General features: G+C 45.9%; 1 protein-coding gene across 3 annotated transcripts in view; it reads right to left on the reverse strand.

Moving 5' to 3' along the window:
• The window catches only part of MTMR12 (myotubularin related protein 12), a 764164-nt gene that overhangs the window by 492700 nt on the left and 243876 nt on the right, over positions 1-27588 (reverse strand). For 2 of the 3 annotated variants that reach the window (XM_086960495.1, XM_086960494.1), the window contains exon 3: positions 8850-8989. The exons of the other annotated variant lie outside the window; for it this stretch is intronic. In XM_086960495.1, coding sequence (XP_086816621.1) covers positions 8850-8989 — 140 coding nt within the window. The remainder of the gene's footprint in view (positions 1-8849; positions 8990-27588) is intronic. 3 annotated transcript variants of the gene reach the window in all.

Below are 27588 nucleotides of genomic sequence, written 5' to 3' on the forward strand. Positions count from 1 at the left end.
TCCGTGGTAATTTGCTTCCAATTTTCTAGGAAAAGGAAAATTCTTCCTCCAATCTTTGAGGGCAGAGGTGAATTGGAGACTGGCCGAATGGAGAGGTCATTGTCTAGGAGCGTTGCCTTTTCGCTGGCCTTTACCCCGAACAGGACGCTTTGCCATAAGAGGATTGTTAGTGCTGCTGTTGGCGCAGTTGAAACTGTGGCCGATGTTGCTGCCGCGAAGAGTATGATGACCGATATTCATAAGAGGACTGTCCTCTTCCTCTTGATCCGCGAAAGGACGGACTTTTGTATTGGAGACTTCCCAATGCTCTGGCCGTGTCCGTGTCCTTTTTTTATACTCTGTAACGCCTCATCAATCTGAAGTCCGAAGAGAAATTGGCCATCATAAGGCATATCCAAGATTTTCATCTGTATTTCAGGACAAAAGGAAGTTGCCTTCAGCCAACCTTGCCGCCTCAATACTGCTGCACCGGCAAGCTGGCCAAATCCAGTTGTTGCGATATCCATCGTGCAGTCTATTATTTCTGACGCTGATCGCTCTCTTTCAAGTAATATTTTCTTTGCCTCTTCCTTCAACTCCTCAGTCAAGACCGTCAGATAAGGAGCTACGTCTGCCCATAACTGTCTGTTTTAATGTCCCAAAAGCGCTAAGGCATTGGACGCCTTCCCTGTCAGAGCAGACATTGTTGAGAAACGTTTCCCAATATTGTCTAGCCTTCGGCCTTCTTTATCAGGCGGAGCTGTCAACAGGGCAGAAGGATTTTTGGACTTCTGGAGCTGCCTGTGTAATCACCGAGTCCGGCTTGGGATGTCCTATTAAACAAGCTGGCGCAGTAAATGTAAATGTAAATGCCAGCATTTGTAAAGCGCACATCTACCTCCAACGGAAGTGTCCCGGCGCTGTCCGTATACCGCTTAGGAACCCTTCCTAGCTTTCCCCTGTGAAATGTCCACTCCTGGGCACCCCAAAGGTGAAGCCAGGCATCCCAGCGCTGTTGGGGCCGTTGTGGAGATTAAGCAAGCTATTGCCCAGAGTTGCAGAGTGGGACCCATGATTAGAATAGGTACCGAGGCGAGAATTATCAGGTCCGAGGAAATTGAGCCCAAGACCCCGCCGAGGCGGGTATTGAACCCTGGTCCTGGGCCAGGCCTCTTACATCGGGGTCTGCCGCTCTAACCATTGAGCCACACTTCTCCACCGTATCAGGCGCCCTATAGTTCTTGTCTAAGCAAGGTAATATCGGAGGTACTGAGGAAGGGTTTTGCACCAGTTTAACACCTTGTCCCCACAGGTATTCTATTATAGGTATCGATTTCACAGATTTTTTGAAGGGCTCCTCAAAATCATGTAAGAAGCATTCCTGCTGGAGAGAAACCATGGGGATTTGGAAACGTTGAGCTGCCCTCCCAATGACATTATAGAACCCTCCGATGTCTCTGGGTGGCGAGTTCGCTTGTGCCTGTACTGGAGAAGCAGGGCAGGGAATAATACTCATTGTGGTTAGATTGAAGCTCTCCCTCTTCATGTTGGTCATCTTCCTCGTCTTCATCGGTGGACGGAGGATGTGATAAGTTGACTGGATCCGGCTGTAAATTTAAAGGTGAAGGCTGTGGTCTTGGTGAGAGAGATACTGCAGAGGGTTGAGGTGCAGGTGACTGTGGAAACCTCTGCTTGTAATCTGTTATGAGGTATCGCAAGTCCGAGACTAAAGAGGCAGGAAGGCAAACCATTGGTGGAGGAGGTGGATGATATTCTTCCTCCTGCTCCTCATCTTCATCTGAACTCTCCTGATATTTCACATTAAGCTCAGAGGGGCTTGTCGCAGTTTGGAACATGTCCCCTTCATCTGAATCCTCCTCTTCAAGGAGACATGTTGGAGGCAGCGGTTGGACTCTACTTGGCAATGTTAAAGCAGGCGTCCGTGTCTTTTTTGTGATCCTGAGATGCACATATGTGCTCTTCAAACTTGGATCCATCGTCGTCGACAAGCCCGTCGACGGAGTGAAAGTCGGCGGTGAAGCGTCGACGGAGGTTGTAGTTGTTGCGGTTATCGTCGATGATGCCGTCGTCGATACTGGTGTCATTGCTGGAGATCTCGTCGACGGCGTCCTGGTCGGAGTCTTTGTCGAAGATGTTGTCGACGTTGACAAGGATGTCTTCATCGTCGACGAGTCAGTCGTCTGCGAGCACAGCGTCGACGACTGCTTCGTCGTCGACGGTGTCTTCTTGATGCTTATCGACAACACGGTCTTACCTGCCATCGACGATGAGGTCGTAGTCGTCAACTAGGTCAGTGACGATGTTGCCATCAACGTTGAGACAGTAGCCGTCGACGCAGTGACAGAATACTGAAGAAACAGCTTTCTTCGTCGTTGAAGCTGTCGTCGACGATGTCGTCGTCGACGGCGTCGAAGTTGGCTTCTTGAAGGTGGGAACTTCCTGAGAGGACACCTTCGATGGAACAACCTTAGAGAGGACCTCTGAAGACTTTTTCAGTGTTTTCTTTTGAGTAGGTTGTGTAGAAGGGCCAGCAGAAGACACTCTTGGTCTCTTATGAGAAGAATTGGAAGAAACTGAAGAGCCTTCACTTTCTTCAGAAGATTCCAGCTGGTCTTTATCTTTCAACCTCTGAAGCCAGATTAGGAGGCGTCCCTCACGATCTTTGAGGGTTTTAGAGGAGAAGGTACGACATACCTTGCAATCCTTGGAAGAATGATCTGGATACTGGCAATATAGACAGTCTTTATGTTGGTCATCTATATGTAGCCTTTTCTTCCTACAGGAACCACAGGGCCTAAAAAGTTCCTTTTTTGGTGTCTCAGCCATGAAGATATTAGTAACTATAGAACAGAAACCAAAAAATAGTACCAGAGAACACTGGAAACCCAGTTGAGAAGAGAAAACTGAGCAGAGCTCAGAGGATACTCCCTTAGAACGACGTGCAGTAAAAAATCTGAGGGACTGCGGCTCCTTCTAGGAGGGTTCTAGAGGGAGGTGATAGCTGATTGGCTCTTCTCTAGAGTTTGGTCCTTTCTACAAAAGGACATGGATACTTTACTAAGGTGAGGCCCTTTACTTTTACTTGGTGAGGCCCAATATGTCTAATAGGACATTACTTTCTTTATGTACCGGGGACTCCCATCCCGACGACGGGGCATGATTCAGGCATGTGAATCTATGAAAGACACCCCTAATACTGGATAAATTGTTATTATGCATCCTTTCCCTTAGTTACCTGTTCCTTGCTGCTCAGCCAGTATGGATGTGATGTTGTGTAATGCTGGAGTGCTTGGTGAGGTAATGGAATGCTGGAGTGACTGGTGTGGTTGAGAGTGTGTTAGTTGGAGTGTGTGGGCTAAACAGCAAGGAAGCTGATCCTCTAACTATGACTTAATAAAACCTACTCATGGAACCAACTCTACAACTACTTATGGACCTAGTTTGTTTTACAACAAATTTCTGTCTCTCTGATCAGATTTCATAACTCATCAGGTGATCCATATAGCTTTCTAGTCCATCCCTCAAGTGCAGTAATGACTGCCTGTAGAGTGCACTTCTTCTGGATTGCTTTGCTCAAATGTTTGCTTCTCAGGTACCGCTTGGAGATACAGTGCAGTTAAGCAGGAGCTAGTTTCAGCTTTTCCACTTCGATTCCTGACTTTTGACAGCACTCGCCCACCAGGCATTGCTCTAGAGGCATCATGTGCTTTTGAGCATGAGGTACAAGAAAGATGCAAACAGCCATGGATCACATGAGGACTGGATCTGTCCAACGGTAGTTTGGGGATGGTGGTGAAAGAAAATACATTTGTGATAAATAGATGATGATTCCTCCTTCAAATCATACAATTTAGCGTACCTTGTGTCCAAACAATAAACCAGGAACCGCAATGCAATGGATGCTAATTTGGTATGGCGCATCTGGAGCCCCACATCTCAAAGGATTTCCAAGATGAAGTTTTGGAAGATATCAGCCTAAAATGCAGGATACGCATTCAGAGGTTTAGTTGTTTACAATGAACTTCAATATTTTGCAGTGCTGTTTGCAGTTAGGATTTGAAAATACTAACCATGAAGTTACATTTAGTGTCCTTAAAGTTAACTGTTCCATTTACTGGAGGAATTTAAAAAGTTTCTTTCTTAACAGATTTCTTTCTAATCTTGAAGCTTAGTTCGGAGCTCTTGTTTTAGATCCCACTTTCCTACTGGAAAGTAAATCCCTTTCCACTTCACACAAGGGCTCTCTACTTACTGGACATTTGTCCAGGAGCGGACACACCTTTTGAAACTGCTGGTCAAGATGTAGACTTTGTCACTGCTGGAGGAATAATCAGATGAACAAGTTTTAAAAGATTTGCAGTGTATTTTGTGGAGTTCCCATACATTTTCTGTGATATTCTACCACTCGAGAAGGTGATTTCATGTGTCCATCTATGGAGGTCAGTGACTATTGTGAGAAGGTGGCCTGATATACAATGTTCACTATTCTAGTGACCACTTTGTATTAGTCCAAACAACCCTTATTGATGATTGGTTGTAAGTCAACCGTAGACCAGCTATCCTAGTAGCATGGACAAGAGCAGTCTTTAGGCTAAACTCTAGAGGGCGTGTTAAGCCAGCTGTTATACCATCACAGATACCTCTTGAACACCAAGTGAAAGGACACCACACAAGTTGTTATGAAAATAAAAGGATATTTATTTAGAACACAACAACCCTGGACTCTTTATGAGGACAGGGTGCTAAGCACAATACAAAACTCTTATGAAAATACTCAAAGTCGCACAATTTACACAAATGCCCGAGGGGCACGAAAAACCATATACTACAAAAGTGGAATGCGATATTACTAGCAGGTAAGTACTACTCTAATAGATTTAGGATCGCTAGGACTGGACTACTGAACCTTCAGATTACTAGCAGGAGGCCTAGGGATATTGGGTGCAGAGTGTGGACTCTCACGCGGGATGCGGGACAAAGTCTATGGATGCTAGATTTCGTAAAGTTAGTGTTATCGGACGAATCCGACTAGGTAGAGCTGAAACGAAAAAGGATCTGGACCCTTGGATAGTGAGGCTATGCTGGAGCACCGAAATGCTGAGGTTACCTAGCCCAGGGGCTGCGGCTGCATAGGTCTGGAAAGACGTCGAGAATCCTCGTTGCAGTCTATGGAGCCTGAAAGAAGAAGTTGCTGGCAGGGGACCAGTGAAGAGATTCGGATGGATCCAAGCCTGGATCGATGATGGAGGATACCTGTAAGCAGAGGGGACCAAGTCCTGAATCACTAGCGAGTGATCAGATGGGCACCAGGATGGCACCGGATGGAGTCACCTCGACCAGGTGAGTGGGCGACGCTGGGCTCTGCAGTCTCACGGACCAGGAGGTGTTGTCGGCGACCAGGATGGAGGTGCGAGCTGTCCCACGATGGTTGCTGCTGTCGACGTCGCTGGACCCAGGATTGGGGCAACAAGTCTTGGCAAATGCAAGCCCACGCGGTGGACTCAAGATGGCGTCTGGAGCGGACCAGGAGGGTCCGGGGTGCTCCTCTGTTGGAGGGGAGCAAGGGCCAGTCTGGAGCAACCAGACCAGCAGTGTTGTCGTCGTGGAGCGTCGTCAAGAGGGCCACAAGCCAGCAGGCAAGTAGCCGGACAACGCGGTGAGCAGCAAAGAGCAGAAGGGCCCCACGCAGATCTGGTGGATGCTGGGGGGCTGGACTTCAGTGCTGGAGCTGCTCAGGGTTAGGGCTTCTCGAACCCCAAAGCACTCACTCGAGGATCCCTCGGCGGTCGTGCTGGATAAGCGTTGGGCAGTTCTGAAGATGGCCGGTCCTTCGAGGTCTCGTCGCACCCACGGATCTCAGCTGGGCTGATGATGTAGGTAGAGGTCAGAGGTGCCAGGGAAGCCGGGTCTCGTCGTGCTGGTCAGTCGGATTCCGGAGGAAGGACGTGCAGCAAACCGCAGTGTTCTTAGATGGTGCCTGCGGGTGCAGGGTGACTACTCTTTAGTCACAAGGGAGAAATCTTAAGAAGAAGTCTTGAGTTCCTTTCGTAGAAAGTAGTTTCAGGATTCAAAGATGATCTAATTTGGAAGGGGGCCCGCTCCTATCTTTATACTAGGAAAAGGGGCTGGCACGCGACTAGGTCCTGCCCATGGGTGGGACCAGGAAGGGGGGGGGTTACACCCCTCTCCAATGCCGGACTTTCCCCAGCTCAGGGGCTGGTGTGCCCCTGGAACTGGTTCTAGCCGGCCTATGCATAGTGAGCACCGGGGTGCCACTTGCAGTCACCTTCCTCTAAAGCCCTGCCTACCCGGGATACACAAAACCCTGTCTGGGATGGTGCTAGCACCGCCCCTGACAGGAAACCCTTTGTCCAAGCCTCCCTCACTGGAAGGACTCCCAGCAGCAGGAGGTCAGACTTGTGTCTGTGGTGGCAGCATCCATTTTGTGGAGCTGAGGCTTCGTTTAACTTTAACCGGGGTTCACAGTTACATACATGTCGTGTCCCTCTAGAAGGGTGGAATGCTAACCCCGTCGCCAGAATTGGCGAGGGGTTAGTATTCCAATTCGTATGACACCTTACTCGACATGTTTTGATAAAGCGATACCAGAGTTAGCATATAACTGCGAGGATTATAATGCACTTAAGAGTATATGGTATGCGTTATCATGGAACAGCTATTAGGACTTGGTTCCGCAAGCTGCAAACGGGCTCAGCTCATGCCAGAGCACCATCTCACATAATTCCAAGCACTCTGCCTTCAGGATTGTCAAGGCCTGCCATAGGAGTGACTGATAGGAATCTATGTGTCCATTTTAGGGTTAGATATAGGTATACTATATCTAAAGCAAAGGGTGATTACACCACCTTGCCCCAGCTGTCGTGCAGCCAGTTGTGTCAGATTTAGATGGCCAGCCAGGGGTGGCATAATACATGCTGCAGCCCCTGGTAGGCCCTGGGTACACCTATGCCCTGAGCTACAGGGTCTGATAAGGTGGCCCAGTCCCAATTGGTTATGTACCTAAGGTATCCATTTTACAGAGAGAGCAGTATGCCTGGGGCCCTGAAAAGCAGGGTCCCAGGTCAACTAAGTCGGAAAACCAGAAAAACACCAGGCAAAAAGTTGGGGGCAACCATAGTCAGGTATCCACCCTCCTACAACTATGGACTAGGAGAGAGGGAGCTATTTCTAGATAGTTGCTTGTAGCTCAACGGTCATTGCTTAATAATGTTCCTTAGCATTTAGACGGTTGTCTCTGCTTCAGTTGATAGTATAGTCTTTACTGCTGATATTGCTGTCACTGCCAATAAGAGTTTGAGCCTGCATTTGGCCTCAGTATTGAGGCAAAATAAAACTACAGCCCTTTCAGAATTCCCACTTTTTTGAGCAGTGAATGCTTACTTTTGTGGACCGCTTTCGTTTTGTATTATCCAAAAAGAAAGATATTAGAAATAAAAGTGCAGAAACATTGATGTGTGCCCAACTTGATGCACAAGAGAAAAAAATATGATGTGAATCATAGGAACATCATGACTGCATTTGCTGGGCTGAAAGGAAGAGCGGGCACGCAAGGTGGAAGAGTCTCAAAGATGGCCAACATCTTCTCTTGTTGTACAGTAGGAGTTAAACTGGGTTTTTGCAAGCATAGCTCTATCTATGAACATGCAACGGTGGGACAATTAAATGTATGAGTAACTGCTCTATCTGATTTCACAGCAAGAGTTATGTGGTTATCTCATAACTGTCCAATTTTCAAGAGACCTGGGAGGTCTGGCACAACTTTTCAGTCCTTCTGGAGTGCAACTCCAATCTCAGAGTCTCCTCTTCTTTCTGCAGCAGAACCACCTCTCAGTGTTAGGTACAGGCCATCAGGCGGAGACTGTACTGGATGGTCATATTACAGAGAAAAGCTAGAGCAAAGTAATGCATCAGGTTCCAGGGGCATCCGGTTAATCTGGAGGTATTAGAGTTCTTTTCAGGCCATCCACAATAAGTTCCTCAATGATGACATTTTTCATATCAAGCGTAAGGTCCGCAATTGCCCTAAGAAACATGTGCCCATATGGTAAAAAAAAACTTCAAGGTAGGTACTTCCAGAAATGGTGGTGATAGCACTACTTCTCTGAAGAATGAATGGAAGTATCAGAATGACTCTCAGTAGAATCAGAATTAGACAAAGAACCATCCCCTCCCCCTATATACAGAAAACTGATGAGCTTCTCTCAGGGAGATCTGGAGCACTTTGTAGGAATTCTGAGCTTGCTTTGTACCTCAGCCCCATTATAGGAATTCATGAAATATCGGACTGTCTGATGTAGAAAGAGAGTCTGGACGGACACACGGACACACACACACACACACACACAGACACACACACACACAGACACACAGACAGAGCCGCACACACACACACACACACACACAGACACACAGACAGAGCCGCACACACACACACACACAGACACACAGAGCCGCACACACACACACACACAGACACACAGAGCCGCACACACACACACAGACACACAGAGCCGCACACACACACACACACAGACACACAGAGCCACACACACACACACACACACACACACACACACACACACACACACACACACACACACACACACACACACACACACACACACGCGCACACACACACACGCGCGATAAACCGTGTCAATTTATCTCCCTCGCAGTCCTTCTCCCATAATAACATAGTGAACTAGTTTGGAACAAAATTCTTTGTACTTTGAAGTCAAGCTAGAATCTGTGAATTTGGAGGCATTTACTGACTACAATAACAACATAAGATTGTATAAAATATACAATTTAGAAACATTTCCACCTACATTCTCCTTGGCCTTTGGGTCATCCGTTAGGAAAGCAACTTTAAAGTTTGTGCAAATCAATCTCCCAAAGATGCCACGTTGGGAACTTTCATCTTGTGTACACTTCAAGACGGTATTAGCCTCACAGAGGAGCTGTTCCCCTAAATAAAAATAAATAAATAAACGGTTGACTGTCAATAAATATTTCACTCATCCTTTGCATTAAGTGTTCATAAAATGTGATGAAATGGGACAATAGTGTTTTGATCACTTATCTTAATGAGTGAAAACAGATAATTATGTGAAATAGTGAATTCTAGGTATATTAGTAGCTCGCTAGGTGTGGAATATATACATGGGCAATAACTAATCATTATATAGTGCTTTTATGTAACTGCTCTCTATGTCAAATATGATACAAGTTTAATTTCAATATTGCCAAAACACAATTTGAAAATCTTTAATTTACATAGTGTTAGAATTGGGGGTCTCTGGTTGGCACAGGTAGGCACTTGTGACAAGCAGGGACCCTCTCCTCTACTCAGGGCAAGGGAACTACCCCTTCAGAATAACCCCTGCTCACCCTTTAGGTTGCGTGGCGCGAGCAGTCAAAGCTAATCTTCAGGGCGCTAAGTCAGTTAAGCATTTATGACCACATACAGCAAATACAATGACCCACCACAAATGGACACCAGGCGTAGAAGTTGTATCAAAAAAACGTAGTGTTATATAATAATACTTAGTTTATGCAGGGTTAACACAAGACCATATAACGTTTATCAATGAGACCAAAGGATGTGAAAGCGGCAAGTGTTCTTTTAAAGTTCTTAAATAGTACTGATTTAGTAAAGTTCAAAGTTAAAAACAGGATCCCCCCACCTTGCTCAAGCGGGCCCTGACCTTGTGGCACAGTTCGTGGATGACTGGGCGCGGCGCAGCGCGCTAGTGTACTCTGCGCGGGACAAGACAGGCAGGCCGATCGAAGCTCATGTGTCTTGCGGTGCGGAGCGTACGGTGCGATCGTCTTTAGGGTGGAGTACGCGTCGTAGGGCGGCCGTACGACTCGTTCGTGCCAAAACAATGATGCGGGGAAATCAGAACGTTGGGGACCCCGAGTCCGTGGCGAACTCCTATCGAGTTCAGTGGTGCTGTTCTTGGGTGTTCGCGGCTTCACTGGTACGGTGCGGACTCCTTGGAGGGAAGTACGGGGTGAAGCAGCGCACGTCAGGGGTACGCGTCGTACTTCTTCAGTGCGTTTCTAAAAACAAGTGTACCTTCGGATCTTCAGTTAGCGGGCGGCTTCCGGCAGGCAGGCGCGGCCCAGGGCCTCCTGTACGGACCGTACTGGGGGTCGCTTCAGCAGGGCGGCGCGGCCTGTCTCACGAGATGAAGGGCAAAGCGGGGCAGCCGGGTTCGTGCAATCGTACCGGCGGCCGTCCGGGGCGTAGATCGCGCTCCAGCAGGATTCCGGCGGGAGGGGCGAGGGAGCACACGATGCGCTCCAAATAGGTGACAGGGGAGCAGGCGGCCTGGCGGGGAGAGAGCGATTCTGCACGAGCGGGGCTCTCAGCGGGCAAGGGCGGCCAGGCTCCTGGGTGTCACGGCCCTAGGAGGGACGAAGGTGCCCTCTTGACCTGCCTGAATCCCACATACATAGCCTCCTCGAAGCCCTTTTATAGTACACCAGGCTGACGAGGTTTGGAACGTGCGGCCACACTAGGGCTCCGCAGAGTTCCCTACACGAAGATGCTAACATTGAAATGGTTGCTGGGCTTTTGGCAAATACAAGCAGTAATGGTCTTATCCCGCTGGGGCACAGGGGGTTGTACTACAGCTGGAGATCTCTACCAAAATGAAGTCTTCCTCACCAAAAATGAGGCCCAGGAATACTATCAATTACCTTGCGGCCAATTCCTGCAAAACGCTAAGATCTTCCACTCAGTCCGTGAGATATGCCGGCGGTCCACCTTTCCTGCAGAGCAGAGCAAGAATATGTGAATACCAATAATAGCAATTAATGACAAAGCCAATAGGTCTTGCCTTTGAAATGTTTCAGCTGACCTTTTGGCTTTGCCAGTACTGTTTTTTTGTTTTTTAAAACATCTTTTTATTAAGTGGATACACGAGACAAACCGCAATAAACAAACCTGTGAGGCATACCGGTTCTCCCCCAACCATCACGATAGTCCATGCATGTTCGGTCAGTGATTCATGGATAAGCTTACTCCTAACCCTGCGGATGTTCCGTGGTTTCTTCCTGTAGAGGCCCCGCCTCAGTTTCCACCCCCTTTTCCTGGGACCTCTCCACATCGGGCCTACTTTAGGGTTCCATGTCCTCCACTGTCCCCAGACGTTCTCAAATTTACGTGGGCAGCCTGTAGCCCAGTTTCTAAGCCCTCGTCTACCAATCTACATTGGTTTCCCAGGCACTATCCATTGGGATTCCGCTCCGACCCCACTTTCTGATTACCGAGAGCTTGTTTTAACATCCCAGCCACATCGCACACCATTTGGAAGCTTGGAGAAATTGATAATTTTCTAACTGTAATGATTATCCCTATATTTTATATATATATATCCCTGTTGGATTTATTTTGGCACAAAGAAATTCATATATATATATATATATATATATATATATATATATATATATATATATATATATATATATATATATATATATATATATATATATATATATATATATATATATATATATATATATATATATATATATATATATATATATATATATATATATATATATATATATATATATATATATATATATATATATATATATATATATATATATATATATATATATATATATATATATATATATATATATATATATATATATATATATATATATATATATATATATATATATATATTTTTTTTTTGTAATTGTGTTGCCGGGATGGATTTAACTGGCACATTATGGAAAACTTGATTTCGTATTTTGAATGTTTATAATCTTGTTGAAAGACTATTGATATTTCACAGCTATGTGAATGATTAAGTAATTGCTCATATAGAGCTGTACTGCACTCACGTATTCTTATGCACGTATTTAAATCACTGTGTTGCTTTTGTAATTTTTGTTCACTTTAAGATGGCTCCTGTGGGCTATACAGATTTGTTAGTCCTTCAAGTATGTTGTCACCTATGTGAAGGGCGCAGTGGAAATTATTGCTTTTTCGTTTATTTAAACATGTAGTCACCCTGTCTCCAAAGGCGGAACGCCAAAATGCGTCCTGTCCCATTTTACCTCTCGGTGAAATAAAATAACCCAGTTTACCCCCTGACAGTGTGCGGTCCCCTCACTTCTTTTGTTGTCAGAATTGGAATATATACACCCCCGCTTCGAAGAGCACCCGCTCGGTATACCAAATTTTTTGTTTCAGTTGAATCGGGACGGAGAATAAATTAGTTTTCGACATTGCCAGACCTAGAGATAGATAGTTAGGCATGTATGTGCACAGACTGTGTGGACCTTGGAGTAATATCTATGTTAAGATGTATATAGTGTGCATGTGCTCTCTGTATACGAAGATAATGCACATCCATAATATCACATCACTTCCAATCCGCTCCCTGTCCCATACGTGATTTATAATGAAAGTGGGAGCAACTGTGGCTTTGAAAGCCTTTTCATTGTAGTCATTGCAAAAAAGTAAACCGTGAGGTTAGCAGCATTAGGTAAGTATCACAAAAGGTAAGATAATTTTGGAGCGTTATTTATCATTGAACTTACATGTTGTTATGTACCTGTTTATTGAACTTGGTGATAGACGGTAACGTTATTAGCAAAGTTCTGGTCCGTTCCTCATGGGAACAGTCCAGCCCGAAGGGCCAAGCCATGTCTTTCCTGGATCGGAATCAAGCATCCTAGGACCGGTTTCTGGCTATCAGCCGTCTTCTGCCAGGATAGCTTGACTCCAGTGGTGTGGAGAGCATGGGACTCACGTCTGAGCATACCCATCCCAAGCCGGGCTAAAGACGGCAAAAATGCCAGAAACCAGTCCTCGGAAGCTTGTTTCCGGTCCAGGGAAGGCATGGCTTGGCAGTTCGGGCTGGACTGTACCCATGAGGCACAGGGTCACACTGATTTGCATATGGCCATGTCTGAACTGGGGTGGCAGAGTGGGCTAAAGAACGGTGATGGAATAAAGCCAAATCTGATGACTGGGTGTGAGTGTTTGATTGGTTCAGATGATCCGTCCATCACCACCCCCTTTTGCCCCTGGTTGATAGCACTGTGGATTGCTAACATCCAGACATCATGATTGTGCACTGTGGTGGCAATGACACCTTGGCACACTTACTTGGCTAAAACTGGAAGGATACCTTTGGTTAATTAATGGCACTTTTTCCTCACATTGCCTTGGTATACTCTAACAGTTGCTAAGGGAAGAACTGGAAGTGGTCAAACAAATTCTGTCCAGAAGCCAGACAACATGTCAAGAAAACGGTTTCTACATTCCACAGAGACCACAACATGGGCTCCATCTACAAGGACAATTTGTGCTTTGACATGAGCATATGTATGGAGGTGATAGGATACATTTCTGAGAGAAAGGTAACAGGGGTTTCTTAGCAACTTGATAGACTGCATCCTGTTTTACGTGTAGTTATCATCTACACACAAACACAAAAGCTCTTTTAAGAGCCATCCTTTTACCAAACACTAAAATAATTAACATTTTAAATTCTTTAAAAAAAAATTAGGAGTCACAAATCTATTGTGGATTAGGAAAGCTAAAACGCAAATTCAAAACACAACAGCACATATAAGGTGTGTGTGCGTGTGTAAAAAAGTGGGAGCTTAAGTCTCCATGGGTCTGTGAGTGCATATGTCACTCAGAGGGTGTCTGAGTGGATGTGCGAGTGTCTGACTGGGTCTGCGAGTGGGTGCATGAGTTACTCAGTCGGACTGTGACTGGGTGCATAAGTCTCTGAGAGGGTGTAGGTGCGTAAGTCTCTGAGTGGGTATGTGAATGGGTGCATGCATATCTGAGTGGGCCTGAGAGTGGGTGCCTGAGTAGATCTGTGAATAGGTGCATAAGTGTCTGAGTGGGTCTATGAGTGGGTTTAAGAGTGTCTGAGTGTGTCTGCGAATGGGTGCACAACTGTCTGAATAGGTGCGCGAGTCTCCAATTGTGCCTATGAGTGGGTGCGTGAGTCTCCGATTGTGCCTATGAGTGGGTGCGTGAGTCTCCGATTGTGCCTATGAGTGGGTGCATGAGTCTGAGTGGGTCTGGCACTGGGTGCAAGACTGAGTGGGTCTGGCAATGGGTGCACGACTGAGTTGGTCTGGCAATGGGTGCACGACTGAGTGGGTCTGGCAATGGGTGCACGCCTGAGTGGGTCTGGCAATGGGTGCACGCCTGAGTGGGTCTGGCAATGGGTGCACGCCTGAGTGGGTCTGGCAATGGGTGCACGACTGAGTGGGTCTGGCAATGGGTGCACGACTGAGTGGGTCTGGCAATGGGTGCACGACTGAGTGGGTCTGGCAATGGGTGCACGACTGAGTGGGTCTGGCAATGGGTGCACGACTGAGTGGGTCTGGCAATGGGTGCACGACTGAGTGGGTCTGTCACTTGGTGCTTGAGTCTCTGTGTGGGTCTGAGAGTGGGTGCCTCAGCGTCCAACTGGATCAATGGGTGCGTCAGTGTGGGTCTTTGAGTGGGTACATTCGTGTCTAAGTGGGTCTTTCAGTGGGTGCTTGCATGTCTGAGTGGGTGCGTGAGTGGTTGTGTGTCTGAGTGGGTGTGTGAGTGTCTGAGTGGGTGTCTGAGTGTCTGAGTGTCTGAGTGGGTGTCTGAGTGTCTGAGTGTGTGTCTGAGTGTCTGAGTGTCTGAGTGTCTGAGTGTCTGAGTGTCTGAGTGTGTGAGTGTGTGAGTGAGTGAGTGAGTGAGTGAGTGAGTGAGTGTGTGTGTGTGTGTGTGTGTGTGTGTGTGTGTGTGTGTGTGTGTGTGAGTGTGTGTGTGAATTTCTGAGTGGGTCTCCTGCTGGGTACATGACTGCGGGTCTGTGAGTAGGTGCGTGAGTGTCTGTGTGGATCTGTGAATGGGCGCATAACTGTCTGAGTGGGTCTGTATCTGGGTGAATCAGTGTCTGAGTGGATCAGTGAGTGGGTGCGTTAGTGTTTAGGTGGGTCTGTAAATGGATGTATCAGTCTCCGAGTGGTATGTAACTTAGTGCATGAGTGTCTCAGTGGGTCTGTGAGGGATTACATCTGTCAGAGTGGGTCTGAGAGTGGGTGCATGAGCGTCTGGGTGCGTGTCTGAATGGGAATGTGACTCGGTGCATGAGTGTCACGATGGGTCAGCAACTCCCGCATATCGGAAAAAAATGTTTAAGGGTAGTTACTCGCTCATAAGGAGTCCTCGATGACCCCAATATTGCCCCCAGCGACTCATGGTACCTCTACCATGACCAGTTCTACTAAATGTCCCCTATTTTTTCATCTGCAGTGACTGTTCTGGGATGTCCTAAATTGGTACTCGCATCTTTCTACTTAGGTTGTGGCCAGTCTATCAAGACATCGCTGCTGGTGCCCGGATTCGTGATGCATTGGGAAGGAGTTGCGGATTTTCTGAGTTCCTAAGTAAACAAATTTGTTTTTCTTTAATTTCTCATGAACTACTGAAAATATTTACATTGATTTACTAAAAGGTCGCTTTCTAGACCCAAAGCTACCTTTCATCCAAATTTGGAGTAATTCCATTCAGTGGTTCGGGCTACAGTCTTATCTAAAATTCCTATGGGAAACTGCATAGTGAAAACGCATTTTGGTACCGCTCCTGTTTCTCAGCCCCGCTTGAGCAATTACCCAACACTTTCCACACAGCAGCCGAACTGACTGCAGGAATAATTTTGAACATTTCATGAAGATTCATCAAAGGGCGATAAAGTTATTGATAAAACAAAAACTGTTTTCCTATGGAAACTAAGCCCTAACCGTAACTACCTACTGGCGACACCCAGTAATAAATAAATATCCCTGCAAACCGCTGGGAAGACCGACTATTTCGGCACGAAACAGCCTTCAGGAGCGAACTTCCCAATCTGCAGACTATTTTCTCCAAGACTTTGTACAACAACTACCCCCATGCATCCGGTACACTGGAGACTTTCTATCAAAAATCCAGAACTGTGAGTGGAGTAACGATTATTTGTTAATCACTTTAGATGTGTCTTCACTTTATACATCCATAAACCATCAGGATGGTATGAGGGCATTGACATTTTATCTTGATCAAAGATCACCAAGGTTTGCTCATCACAGCAAGACGCTCAGGGATATGGTTGAATTCGGTTTAGATAACATCTTCATATTCCAGAATACACTGTTCCAACAACTGCGTGGTGTAGCCATGGGGGCCAGCTTCTCCCCCAGCTATGCCTGCCTTCACATGGATGGTGGGAAGAGCTGGTCCAGCATAAAGAACATGAGGCAGTTGTCACAAATAACATCAGGGTTTGGCTACGGTATATCGATGATCTTTTCATTGTCTGGCAGGGGACCCAGCCAGAGGCAGAAAAGTTCATTGAAAACTTAAATGATAACCTCAATCTACAGTTTACAGCCACTGTAAGTAATCAAATCATCAACTTTCTGGATGTACAGATCTCAGGGAAGGGAAACTTGCTACCAGGTTGCATCACAAAAATACTGCTGGAAATTTAGTCTAAAATGCCAGGAGCTCTCACCCGCAACATCTTATAAGAAGCATACCGTAGGGTGAGATGCTCCGATTGAAATGCATTTGCAGTAATGATGATGATTTACTGACAGCCCAGTCAGCTAACCAAAGGAGGTTTCTGGAAAGAGGTTATTCTAAAAAGACTATCTCTCCTACTATAGCCAAAAGTAAGACCATAAAAACAGAAACTTTACACCTCAGTCAGGGTCAAAGAAAATCAGTCAAATGTATGTAAATGTATAGGCATTTATATAGCGCACTACTTACCCGTAGGGTCCCAAGGCGCTTCGACCGCTGCGAAACCCTTCCTGGCTTCCCTGAGAGATGGTCCCTTAATGGGTATCTCCAGGGTGAGACCAGGCATCCCCGGCGGTCTGGTGGGGCCGTTAGTGAAGATGAGGCAAGCTAATGCCCAGAGTTGCCGAGTTTGATCGCTGATCAGAGTCCGCTGACCCTGGTCCAGAAACCTGCCGCGCCGGGAATCGAACCCTGGTCCCGGGCCGTCCTCTGCTCTCGGGTCTGCCGCCTCTAACCAGTGAGCCACACTACTTCACTCCTAGAAATTGAATACTGAGCATGAGAACCCAAAGCCTTTAGAATTATTCTTGGTTACAGCAAACAAGCGAAAGCCAATAATAACATTATCAAGAAAAAGTGGACAACGGCGTCGTAGTACTTTGGCAGAGTTCGAGACTACTTTGGCATTTTTTTATAAGCTATTTTCACAAGCACTGCCATTTATCATAAGGGCACTTTTTACAACTTCTTAAGATGTGCCCCGCCCTGACTGACTTTTTGTGCATGCTACACTGCTCCTCCCTTGCTGTGTCACTTCTGCCAATTACAGCGCCCCGCCCTTCGCTCTGCCATTACAGCCCCCATGCAGAGTGTGCATGTCGATGCGAAGGCGGCTCAGCCCGTGACACTTTTTATGCTGTGTGTCCCTTCTGCCACTTAGCATCCCTCCCCTCTCCTGCTCAGTGTGTTGTGGCTGTCGTGGTTTCGCTTCCCCCACCGGCCAACTCAGTTGGCTCTGTTATTGCAATCCCCGTTCTGTGTGTGGGCTTGTTCAGGTAGTTCGTTACTGAGGAGCTTCCACTTAGGATTCCCTTTGGGTGCCCAAACTCTGTCCCTGGCAACTGCAGTTTCAAGTTGAATATGTGTGTTCCTCATACCCAGCAGATGCCGAGATGAGAGATGTTCATCAAGCTAATTAATGCTCGCTAATCATAACTGATTAGCGCATGCAGTGGTAGTTCGGCAGACTCAAGGCAAGCAGAGATGCAATATTAATGGTTGTTGTTTTCATTCGGTTAGTGTCACGGCGCGAGTAATAAAACAGCTATAACGTCCATGTACCGGGTCATTGTAGGTGACGCACGGCTGCCTGTTTATTGTCTCCGTTCCTGGGGCACGTTCGCATCAAAGAGTCAGTTAGGGTTGCATTGATACTGCCAGTACATTCTTGACACGACGGTTGTTCTGAATGGAGAGATGACGCGGTCCTCCCTTGAGTGCCGAAGTCATTTTGTGGCAATTCCCACAGCTTTATTACTTTCCCTGATAAACGGATTCATTTTACCAGGCACAAGTGGCCCCAGAGTGCCTGCCATTGGTGGTTTAGGGATCATGATGGAAGACTCGTTCAGAAGGGGTAAAGGTTCCACTCTGTTTATCAATAGTTTTGATTGCAATTACCGGACTAAAAGGCATTGCCACCTCTTTCAAGCTATGCATCCATTTTACTAACCTGTGGCTGCTTGCAGATTTGGTGCAAATGCAAATTCCTTTCTCTATTTTTCTCTCAATCTATTATTTCTTTTCACCTCTCTATTCTATCTTCAGTCTCTTTCCTCGCATCTCTGCATCCCTTCTCTGTACTTTTCTCTGTACTGTCTTTTTCTCCCACTCCACATTTCCTTGCTTCATTTCTCTGTCCGTTTCCTCTCCTACTCTGCTCTCTCACCTTCCCTATCATTAACACATAGTCAGTCCTCGGGATCTTCCCGTCTCTTCAAGTCCACACCCTCGTTAGCATATGTCCACCACCACCACGTCCACCACAACCACGTTCACCACCACCACCACCACCACGTCCACCACCACCACGTCCACCACCACCACGTCCACCACCATCACTTCCACCACCACCACCACAGCCACCACCACCACAGCCACCACCACCACAGCCACCACCACCACAGCCACCTCCACCACAGCCACCTCCACCACCGCCACGTCCATCACCACATCCTCAACCACCACGTCCACCACCGCCACGTCCACCACCGCGTCCACCACCACCACCACCTCCATGACCACCACCACCCACCACCACCACCTCCACCACCACCACCACCACTTCCACCACCACCACAGCCACCTCCACCACCACCACCACCACAGCCACCACCACTACCACACCCACCACCACCACCACCACAGCCACCTCCACCACTACCATCACGTCCACCAGCCACCACCACCACCACGTCCACCAGCCACCACCACCACCACGTCCACCAGCCACCACCACGTCCACCACCACCACGTCCACCACGCCCACCACCACCACATCCACCATCACCACGTCCACCATCACCACGTCCACCATCACCACGTCCACCATCACCACGTCCACCATCACCACGTCCACCACCACCACGTCCACCACCACCACGTCCACCACCACCACATCCACCACCACGTCCACCACCACGTCCACCACCACCACATCCACCACCACCACATCCACCACCACCACCACAACGTCCACCACCACATCCACCATCACCACCATGTCCACCATCACGTCCATCACCACCACCACCACGTCCACCACCACCACCACGTCCAAAACCACCAACACCACGTCCAAAACCACCACCACGTCCAAAACCACCACCACGTCCAAAACCACCACCACGTCCAAAACCACCACCACGTCCAAAACCACCACCACGTCCAAAACCACCACCACGTCCAAAACCACCACCACCACGTCCAAAACCTCCACCACCACGTTCAAAACCACCACCACCACATCCAAAACCACCACCACCACGTCCAAAATCACCACCACCACGTCCACCACCACCACCACGTCCACCACCATATCCACCACCACCATATCCACCACCACCATATCCACCACCACGTCCACCACCACCACCTCCAGGACCACCACCACTACCACTTCCACATCCACCTCCACCACCGGTAAAGCACCTTCACTCCGCAAATTTCACTCCGCATACCTTCACTCCTCATACCATTACAACGCAAGTACCATTACTCCGCAATACTTTTAAAAACGCATACCATTACATTTTATATGCTTTTACCACGCATGCTTTGCAACGAAATTCATTGTAAAAGCATGATTGTTAAAAGTATATGTTTTTTATATTTAAGTTTAAGGTAAGTATATGGTTTTAGTTTGGGGGTGTTGGGGTATATGTTTTAGGGGTTCAGGGGTATTTTAAGGGTGGGTTTGGTTTATGGGGTGCACAGTGTATTTTTAGTGTATGTTTTTTATTGGATTATAGGGTTGATTTTGGGCGTGCTTGGGTATTTTTAGGGTTAAGGGTGTACGTTTAAGTTTTGGGGTGTAGGGGGTTTTATTAGGGTTCAGGGTGGGTTTTGGGTTATGGGATTCAGGGGTATTTTTAGGGTTTAGGGATAGGTTTTGGGGTACAGGGGTATTTTTAGGGTTCAGGGGTAGGTTTGGGGTACAAGGGTATTTAGGGTTGAGGGCTAGGTTTCGGTTTTGGGGTACAGGGGTATTTTAAGGGTTCAGGGCTAGGTTTGGGTTTTGGGGTACAGGGGTAATTTAGGGTTAAGGGCTTGGTTTGGGTTTTGGGGTACAGGGGTATTTTTAGGGTTCAGGGCTAGGTTTGGCTTTTGGGGTACAGGGGTGGTTTAGGGATAGGTTTGGGTTTTGGGGTACAGGGGTATTTTAGGGTTCTGGGGTAGGTTTGGGTTTTGGGGTACAGAGGTATTTTAAGGTTCCTGGGTAGGTTTGGGTTTTGGGGTACAGGGGTATTTTTAGGGTTCAGGGGTAGATTTGGGTTTAGGGGTACAAGTGTATTTTAGGGTTCAGGGCTAGGTTTGGGGGTTGGGGTACAGGGGAATTTTAAGGGTTCAGGGCTAGGTTTGGTTTTTGGGGTACAGGGGTAATTTAGGGTTTGGGGCTAGGTTTGGGTGTTGGGGTACAGGGGTATTTTTAGGGTTCAGGGCTAGGTTTGGGTTTTGGGGTACAGGGGTAATTTAGGGTTTATGGGTAGGTTTGGGTTTTGTGGTTGAGGGGTATTTTTAGGGTTCAGGGCTAGGTTTGGGTTATGGGGTAGAGGGGTATTTTTAGGGTTTAGGGATAGGTTTGGGGGTACAGGGGTATTTTAGGGTTCAGGAGTAGGTTTGGGTTTTGGGGTACAGGGGTATTTTTAGGGACCAGGGCTAGGTTTGGGTATTGGGGTACAGGGGAATTAATAGGGAACAGGGCTAGGTTTGGGTTTTGGGGTACAGGGGTATTTTTAGGGTCAGGATGGGTTAGTGTTCAAGGGTGCTGGGGTATTTAAAGGGACTAGGGTGGGATTAGTTTTTAGGGTGTAAAGGGTAATTATTAATTTAAAAAAATTAAAGATATATATATATATATATATATATATATATATATTCACTGAAAAAACCATAGGTTTCACACCAGTTATAGTTAGGAATTAGCATTTAAAAAACCTATTAAATTCACTGAAAAAAACATAGGTTTTACACCAGTTATAGTTACCTGGAAATTTTACTGACATAAAACCATTGAAATTCCCACGTTATAGTTAGTTGGACTCACTATAACTTGCGCGCCTGCAATGCACTGCTGATGACGTCACATATTACATCACTCATGACATGGTCAGTGACATCACTCATGACATCACTGATGACACCATCCAGTGAATGTGTGTCTTTCTGAAAAATAAATATGTTTTATATATGTATATGTAAAGGTCGATGGAAGAATAAATGTTTTAATAAGTGTGTAAATGGATGTTTTAAAAAAAAAAGTTGATTTGTTAACTGGCTTATTAAATGTATCTTAGTGAATACATATATTGGCGAATAATTATTAAATATTTAAGTATATGTATCAGTGTTTCACTTTGTGTATAAGTGGCTGCACGGGTTGGTGAGTAGCTAGCTATATGAGTGTGTATAGGGGTTATTAGATGTTTTTTTTAGTATCAGTATGCGTGTCTGTATGGTTTGGTGGGGGTATTACTTAGCACATAGATGCATCAATGACTGACTCACTGTTTGTATGTGTTTTGAAGACAGCATATGTGCAGGACTGTATGGGTGGATGAGTGTGTATATGTGTGTGTTAAAGAAAGAATGGCTGTCTCACTACTGTCTTTATCAGTAACGACATATGTTTTAATCTAGTATATGCGAGTATTGATGTATATAAGTGAGTATATGTGAGAGTGAGAGATTGTAAGAGTTCCTGTTTAATTAAGTATGTGTTTCTATAAGTGATTGTTTAAGAGAGGAAGTATGTGTAAATTCCCTTAGAAGTAAGGTGGTAGTGTGTGTATAGTTGTATATGCAAATAAATGGATGTTCAATAGTTTATTTGCATGTGTGAGTATGTGTGTGAGTAACTTTTGGATGACTGTCGGTGTGTAACAGGATGTATAGGTGTATCACTACATATGATGAGTGAATATATATATATGAGTGACTACATAGAACTGTTTGTGAATGAGTGGATGTGTATATAGATGGTGGAATTACTGAATTGTTTGTTGTAACTGGTATGGGTATCTCCAATTTTTTGAAAATGTTAAATACTATTTTTGAATATGTGTTTCAAGGCTTATATTACACTGAAAGGAGGTCTGTCACTCTGTCACAAGGATGGTGTCATCAGTGATGTCATGAGTGATGTCACTGACCATGTCATGAGTGATGTAATATGTGACGTCATCAGCAGTGCATTGCAGGCGCGCAAGTTATAGTGAGTCCACTAACGTGGGAATTTCAATGGTTTTATGTCAGTAAAATTTCCAGGTAACTATAACTGGTGTAAAACCTACGGTTTTTTCAGTGAATTTAATAGGTTTTTTAAATGCTAATTCCTAACTATAACTGGTGTGAAACCTATGGTTTTTTTCAGTGAATTTCAAAGGCTTTTTAAATGCTAATTCTTTTCTATATCGAGTTTCTAACCTTTTTTTTTTATTATTTTTTTTTTTGCGCTCTGGGTGCGCGCTCCGGTAAGCTCTCCGGTAAGCTTTCCGGTAAGCTCACCGGTAAGCTCACCAGAAAGCGCACCCAGAGCGCTACTTTCGTTCGTGAAAAAAAATATGAATGAAAAGTTAATAATAATGCAAAACATTTCGTACCATACAAATAAAATCCGCTTTTTTTATAAGGAAAATGATTATGCATTTCCGTAAAAGTTTGATGACGTCACTTCGGCGCGCAACGTAAGCGCCCTTGGAAGCGCCTACGTTCGCGCCGCGTAAACGCACCCGGAAGCGCCAACGTTCGCGCCACGTATGCGCCCCGGAAAAGCCTACGTTCGCGCCGCGTATGCGCACCCGGAAGCGCTCCGGAGCGCATAGCGTAAGCGCGTCGGGTCATGTGACCTTAAAATAACACTTTTCATTGGTTGCTAAGTTTTTTTTTACAAACAATTAAATCCCCACCCATTTCCTTCACTTCTTCTTTCACTTTTGTGACTGCAAGACCTGCCTTTTTGCTCCTGGATATTTGTTGGTTTTACAATGGCTACAGACAATCCAGCAGTGAGGATGAACCAGAATTCATCAATGAAGAGCCTCCTCAACGAAAAGTTAAGGAACATTTCATTTGGAAATTTTTTAAAATCCCACCTGGACAAAAAAAGGTAAATGCTCCAAAAGTGCAGTGCAGGATCTGCAAAGAAGAGCTGTCACGAGGAAACCCTTTGAAAAAGTACTCTTTTGGGAACTTCACAATGATCCGGCATGTGGAGAGGAAGCACCCCCAGAATTTTGCCTGGGAAAGTGTCAGGGCTCTGGCACAAGAGGTTCCCAGTGATGGGGCCTCTACATCCACCGGAGGAGCAACTTCTTCTGGGAGGGGGCAATCACAGGAGCAGGTGCCAAACATTCAACCTGCATTTAACCATTGTGTCCTCAGATGCAGATACTGCAATCAACTCCTCACCTATGGGGAGCAAAGTGTCCAGCTCATGGTTCGAGCTTTGGAGAACCATCGCTGCCCTTCCCACCCCTAATTTTTTTGTTTTTTTTGCTCCTGTTGAGCAGTTTCCATTCCCTGTTTTTGTTCCTGTTTAGAAAAAAGAAGAAAACCAAAAGTTCTTTTCAGAACTACCTCCAATTCTCATCAAAGAGCTATATTCTTAAAAAAATGAAAAAGAGTAAGTGAAATAGAGTGCATTGATAATGGAAAGGAGAATGAGTAAGAAAGAACAGAAAGGTATGAAAGGAAAAAGGAAGTGAAGTAGGAGGACTGAAAGAAGGTGAGTGTTAGGAAAGAAAGTTATGAGAAGAAGAGTGAATATGGGGAATGTTGATATTCAATGAAAATGTTGAAAAGGAACAGCAGTGTTGAAGGATAAGAAAAGATGCATTGCTGGAGTTGAAGGTAGAAGGCCTCATTTATGAAGCCATGCGTCACTTTAACGCCACCAAAGCATCACTTTTGTGACACAACAGTCCAATAAAAAATGCACCTTATTTATTCATATTTACAAAGTGGCGTTTCTAGGTAAATACATCCCTTTGTAAACCCCTGTGCCACATTATTCCTACGTCAGGTGTAATGTATGCAAAAGGGACGTATTGACGCAAGAAAGGGTCGTAGAGGTGACACACTGAATAAACTGGAGGCCTCATTTCTGAAAAGTGACGCATCGCTACGTGAAAACAGCGATGCGTCAATTTTTTGGGCACACTCCTTATGACATTCCAGATATGTCATATTTAATTTATGACTAATCAATTCGCAAGGAGTTACAGATACGTCAGTATTTCTAACGTATCTGTAAACACAAAAGTGACACATTACTGGAGTGCGTCACAAAAGTGACGCAACTCCAGTAATGCGTCCTTTCACATGGGGAAAGCACCATGTGAAAGGTCTTGCGTCAGTCTTACACCTGCTGTGAGGCAGGCACAAGATTTTGACGCAACAGCATCCTAAAAGTGACGCAGTGAAATCTCATAGATTTCACTGCGTCGCTATTACCAAGCTTTTTGCAGGGGAACGCCCCCTCTGCATACATTATACCTGACGCAGATATAATGTGGCACAGGGTTTTAAAAAGTGACCCATCTACCTAGATGGGTCACTTTTTAAATATAGCGCAACGAGGCGCATTTTTTTACTTTTAGGATGCTGTTGCGTCAAAATCTTGCGCCTGCCTCACAGCAGGTCTAAGACTGACGCAAGACCTTTCACATGGTGCTTTCCCCATGTGAAAGGACGCATTACTGGAGTTGAGTCACTTTTGTGACGCACTCCAGCAAGGCGTCACTTTTGTGTTTAGAGATACGTCAGAAATACTGACGTATCTGTAACTCCTTGCGACATGATTCGTCATACATTAAATATGACACATCTGGAATGTCATAAGGAGTGCGCACAGAAAAGTGACGCATCGCACCAGCGGTGTAAAAAAATGTGCCTCGTTGCGCTATATTTAAAAAGTGACGCATCTAGGTAGATGGGTCACTTTTTAAAACCCTGCGCCACATTATATCTGCGTCAGGTATAAAGTATGCAGAGGGGGCATTCCCCTGCAAAAAGCTTGGTAATAGCGACGCAGTGAAATCTATGAGATTTCACTGCGTCACTTTTAGGATGCTGTTGCGTCAAAATCTTGTGCCTGCCTCACAGCAGGTGTAAGACTGACGCAAGACCTTTCACATGGTGCTTTCCCCATGTGAAAGGATGCATTACTGGAGTTGCGTCACTTTTGTGACGCACTCCTGCAATGCGTCACTTTTGTGTTTACAGATAGGTTAGAAATACTGATGTATCTGTAACTCATTGCGAATTGATTAGTCATAAATTAAATATGACATATCTGGAATGTCATAAGAAGTGTCATATTTAATGTATGACGAATCATGTTGCAAGGAGTTACAGATACGTCAGAAATACTGACGTATCTGTAAACACAAAAGTGACGCATTGCTGGAGTGCGTCACAAAAGTGACGCAACTCCAGTAATGCGTCCTTTCACATGGGGAAAGCACCATGTGAAAGGTCTTGCGTCAGTCTTACACCTGCTGTGAGGCAGGCGCAAGATTTTGACGCAACAGCATCCTAAAAGTGACGCAGTGAAATCTCATAGATTTCACTGCGTCGCTATTAACAAGCTTTTTGCGGGGGAACGCCCCCTCTGCATACATTATACCTGACGCAGGTATAATGTGGCGCAGGGTTTTAAAAAGTGACCCATCTACCTAGATGAGTCACTTTTTAAATATAGCGTAACAAGGCGCATTTTTTTACACCGCTGGTGCGTCACAAAAAGTGACGCACAGGCGGCGCAAAACTGGCAGCACAAGGCCTTCATAAATATGGTCCTGGATTTTCCCCTTACTTCGCTCACCGGTGCGCTTCCCGGTACGCGTCCCAGGCGCTCCCCCCGCGCAAATCGAAAAAAATATTTTTTTTAAATGCCCCGCGGGACCCTATTTTAGCCCCCACATTAAACCTAGGGGGTCAGGAGGGGGTCTACCCTGCCCCCTTATGGTCAATTCCCCCCTTTGTTTTTGCCACCTCTTGTGTCTCGATTTTACCGAGACACAAGATGGCGGCCGCTCCAGACTGTTTAGAATGTTTACAGACACCCAAGAGCCAATCAGCTTTCTGCGCGCAAGTCGCGTGGCGCGCCCGGTGCGCGTACCAGGGCGCGCCTATAGATATATATATTTTTTTGAACCTAAATTACTCAAAATCCACTGGAGCACATATCTTGAGACATAGCAAAGGCACATCGGGCTACTAGTCCCTACAATTTTGCCAAGTTTGGTGTAAATCCATTCAGCCGTTCGAGCTAAAAGTGAAATCGACCGCCCTATGGAAATTAACATGGGGAAAACGCGTTTTGGGACCCCCCTTTTATCTCGGCCCCCGCTTGACGAATACCCCCCAAACTTTCAGGGAAAGACCGGAACTCGACGAGGCCATTTCGAGGAAATTTTCAAGCAGATTCGTCAACCGGTGCCAAAGTTATTCCAAATAGAATTTTGAGATTTAACATTGAAAAAAATCCTAACTATAACTACCTACTGGCGACCGCCAGTAGGTAATATACACACATATATATATATACACACATTATATATTCAATTGAATTCAATTGAGTCCTACAATAAGTATTTTACTATTTGAAAATAATTTAACGTATATTTAAAGGTTAAACAAAAATGTATTTTACCCATATTAATTGTAACTATTTACTGACCCGTATTGTACATAACGTATTTTACGATGACCATGTTTGAAAAGTACAAAGTTTTTTCTATGTCTATGAATTTTGTAAATCACGTGATATTTGAGTCACAAGAGCACTGTCACTTTAAAAAGCCTTCGCGCTCAAATGCAAATGTCGAGTGAACAAGCGGCGTTCGCGCCGCGAAACGCGTCTCAGGCATCTGGCTGCAATAAATATTTGAAGCACCGAACAACAACTGGGTCCGTGTCCTGTTTTGATCCAACGTTAAGCAAGCGTGGGGTTTGAATACAGGATTTGCAATATATTGACTGGGTGTTCCGAGCACCAGTCCAACACGGTACCCCTCTTACAAAAGTGGGCCAGCAGAGAAAACGGAACTTTCTTCCGGGTTGCTCCCGGCGGATGATCACTATCCTGGGAAGGAAACGCTGCGGCCCCCCCTGCACCGAGAACAAGAAACAACGTACCTGGGAAGCGGAGTGCGACGCGAGTACACCGGGCGGATGCGAGGGTGGATCAACACTCGCAAGAAGCAAGGAGTCTCGAGGTCGTCGCCGTTAAAGGTACAGTTCAA

The sequence above is a fragment of the Lissotriton vulgaris genome, chromosome 3_1 (assembly GCF_964263255.1).
Source record: "Lissotriton vulgaris chromosome 3_1, aLisVul1.2, whole genome shotgun sequence".
Lineage (NCBI taxonomy): Eukaryota > Metazoa > Chordata > Amphibia > Caudata > Salamandridae > Lissotriton > Lissotriton vulgaris.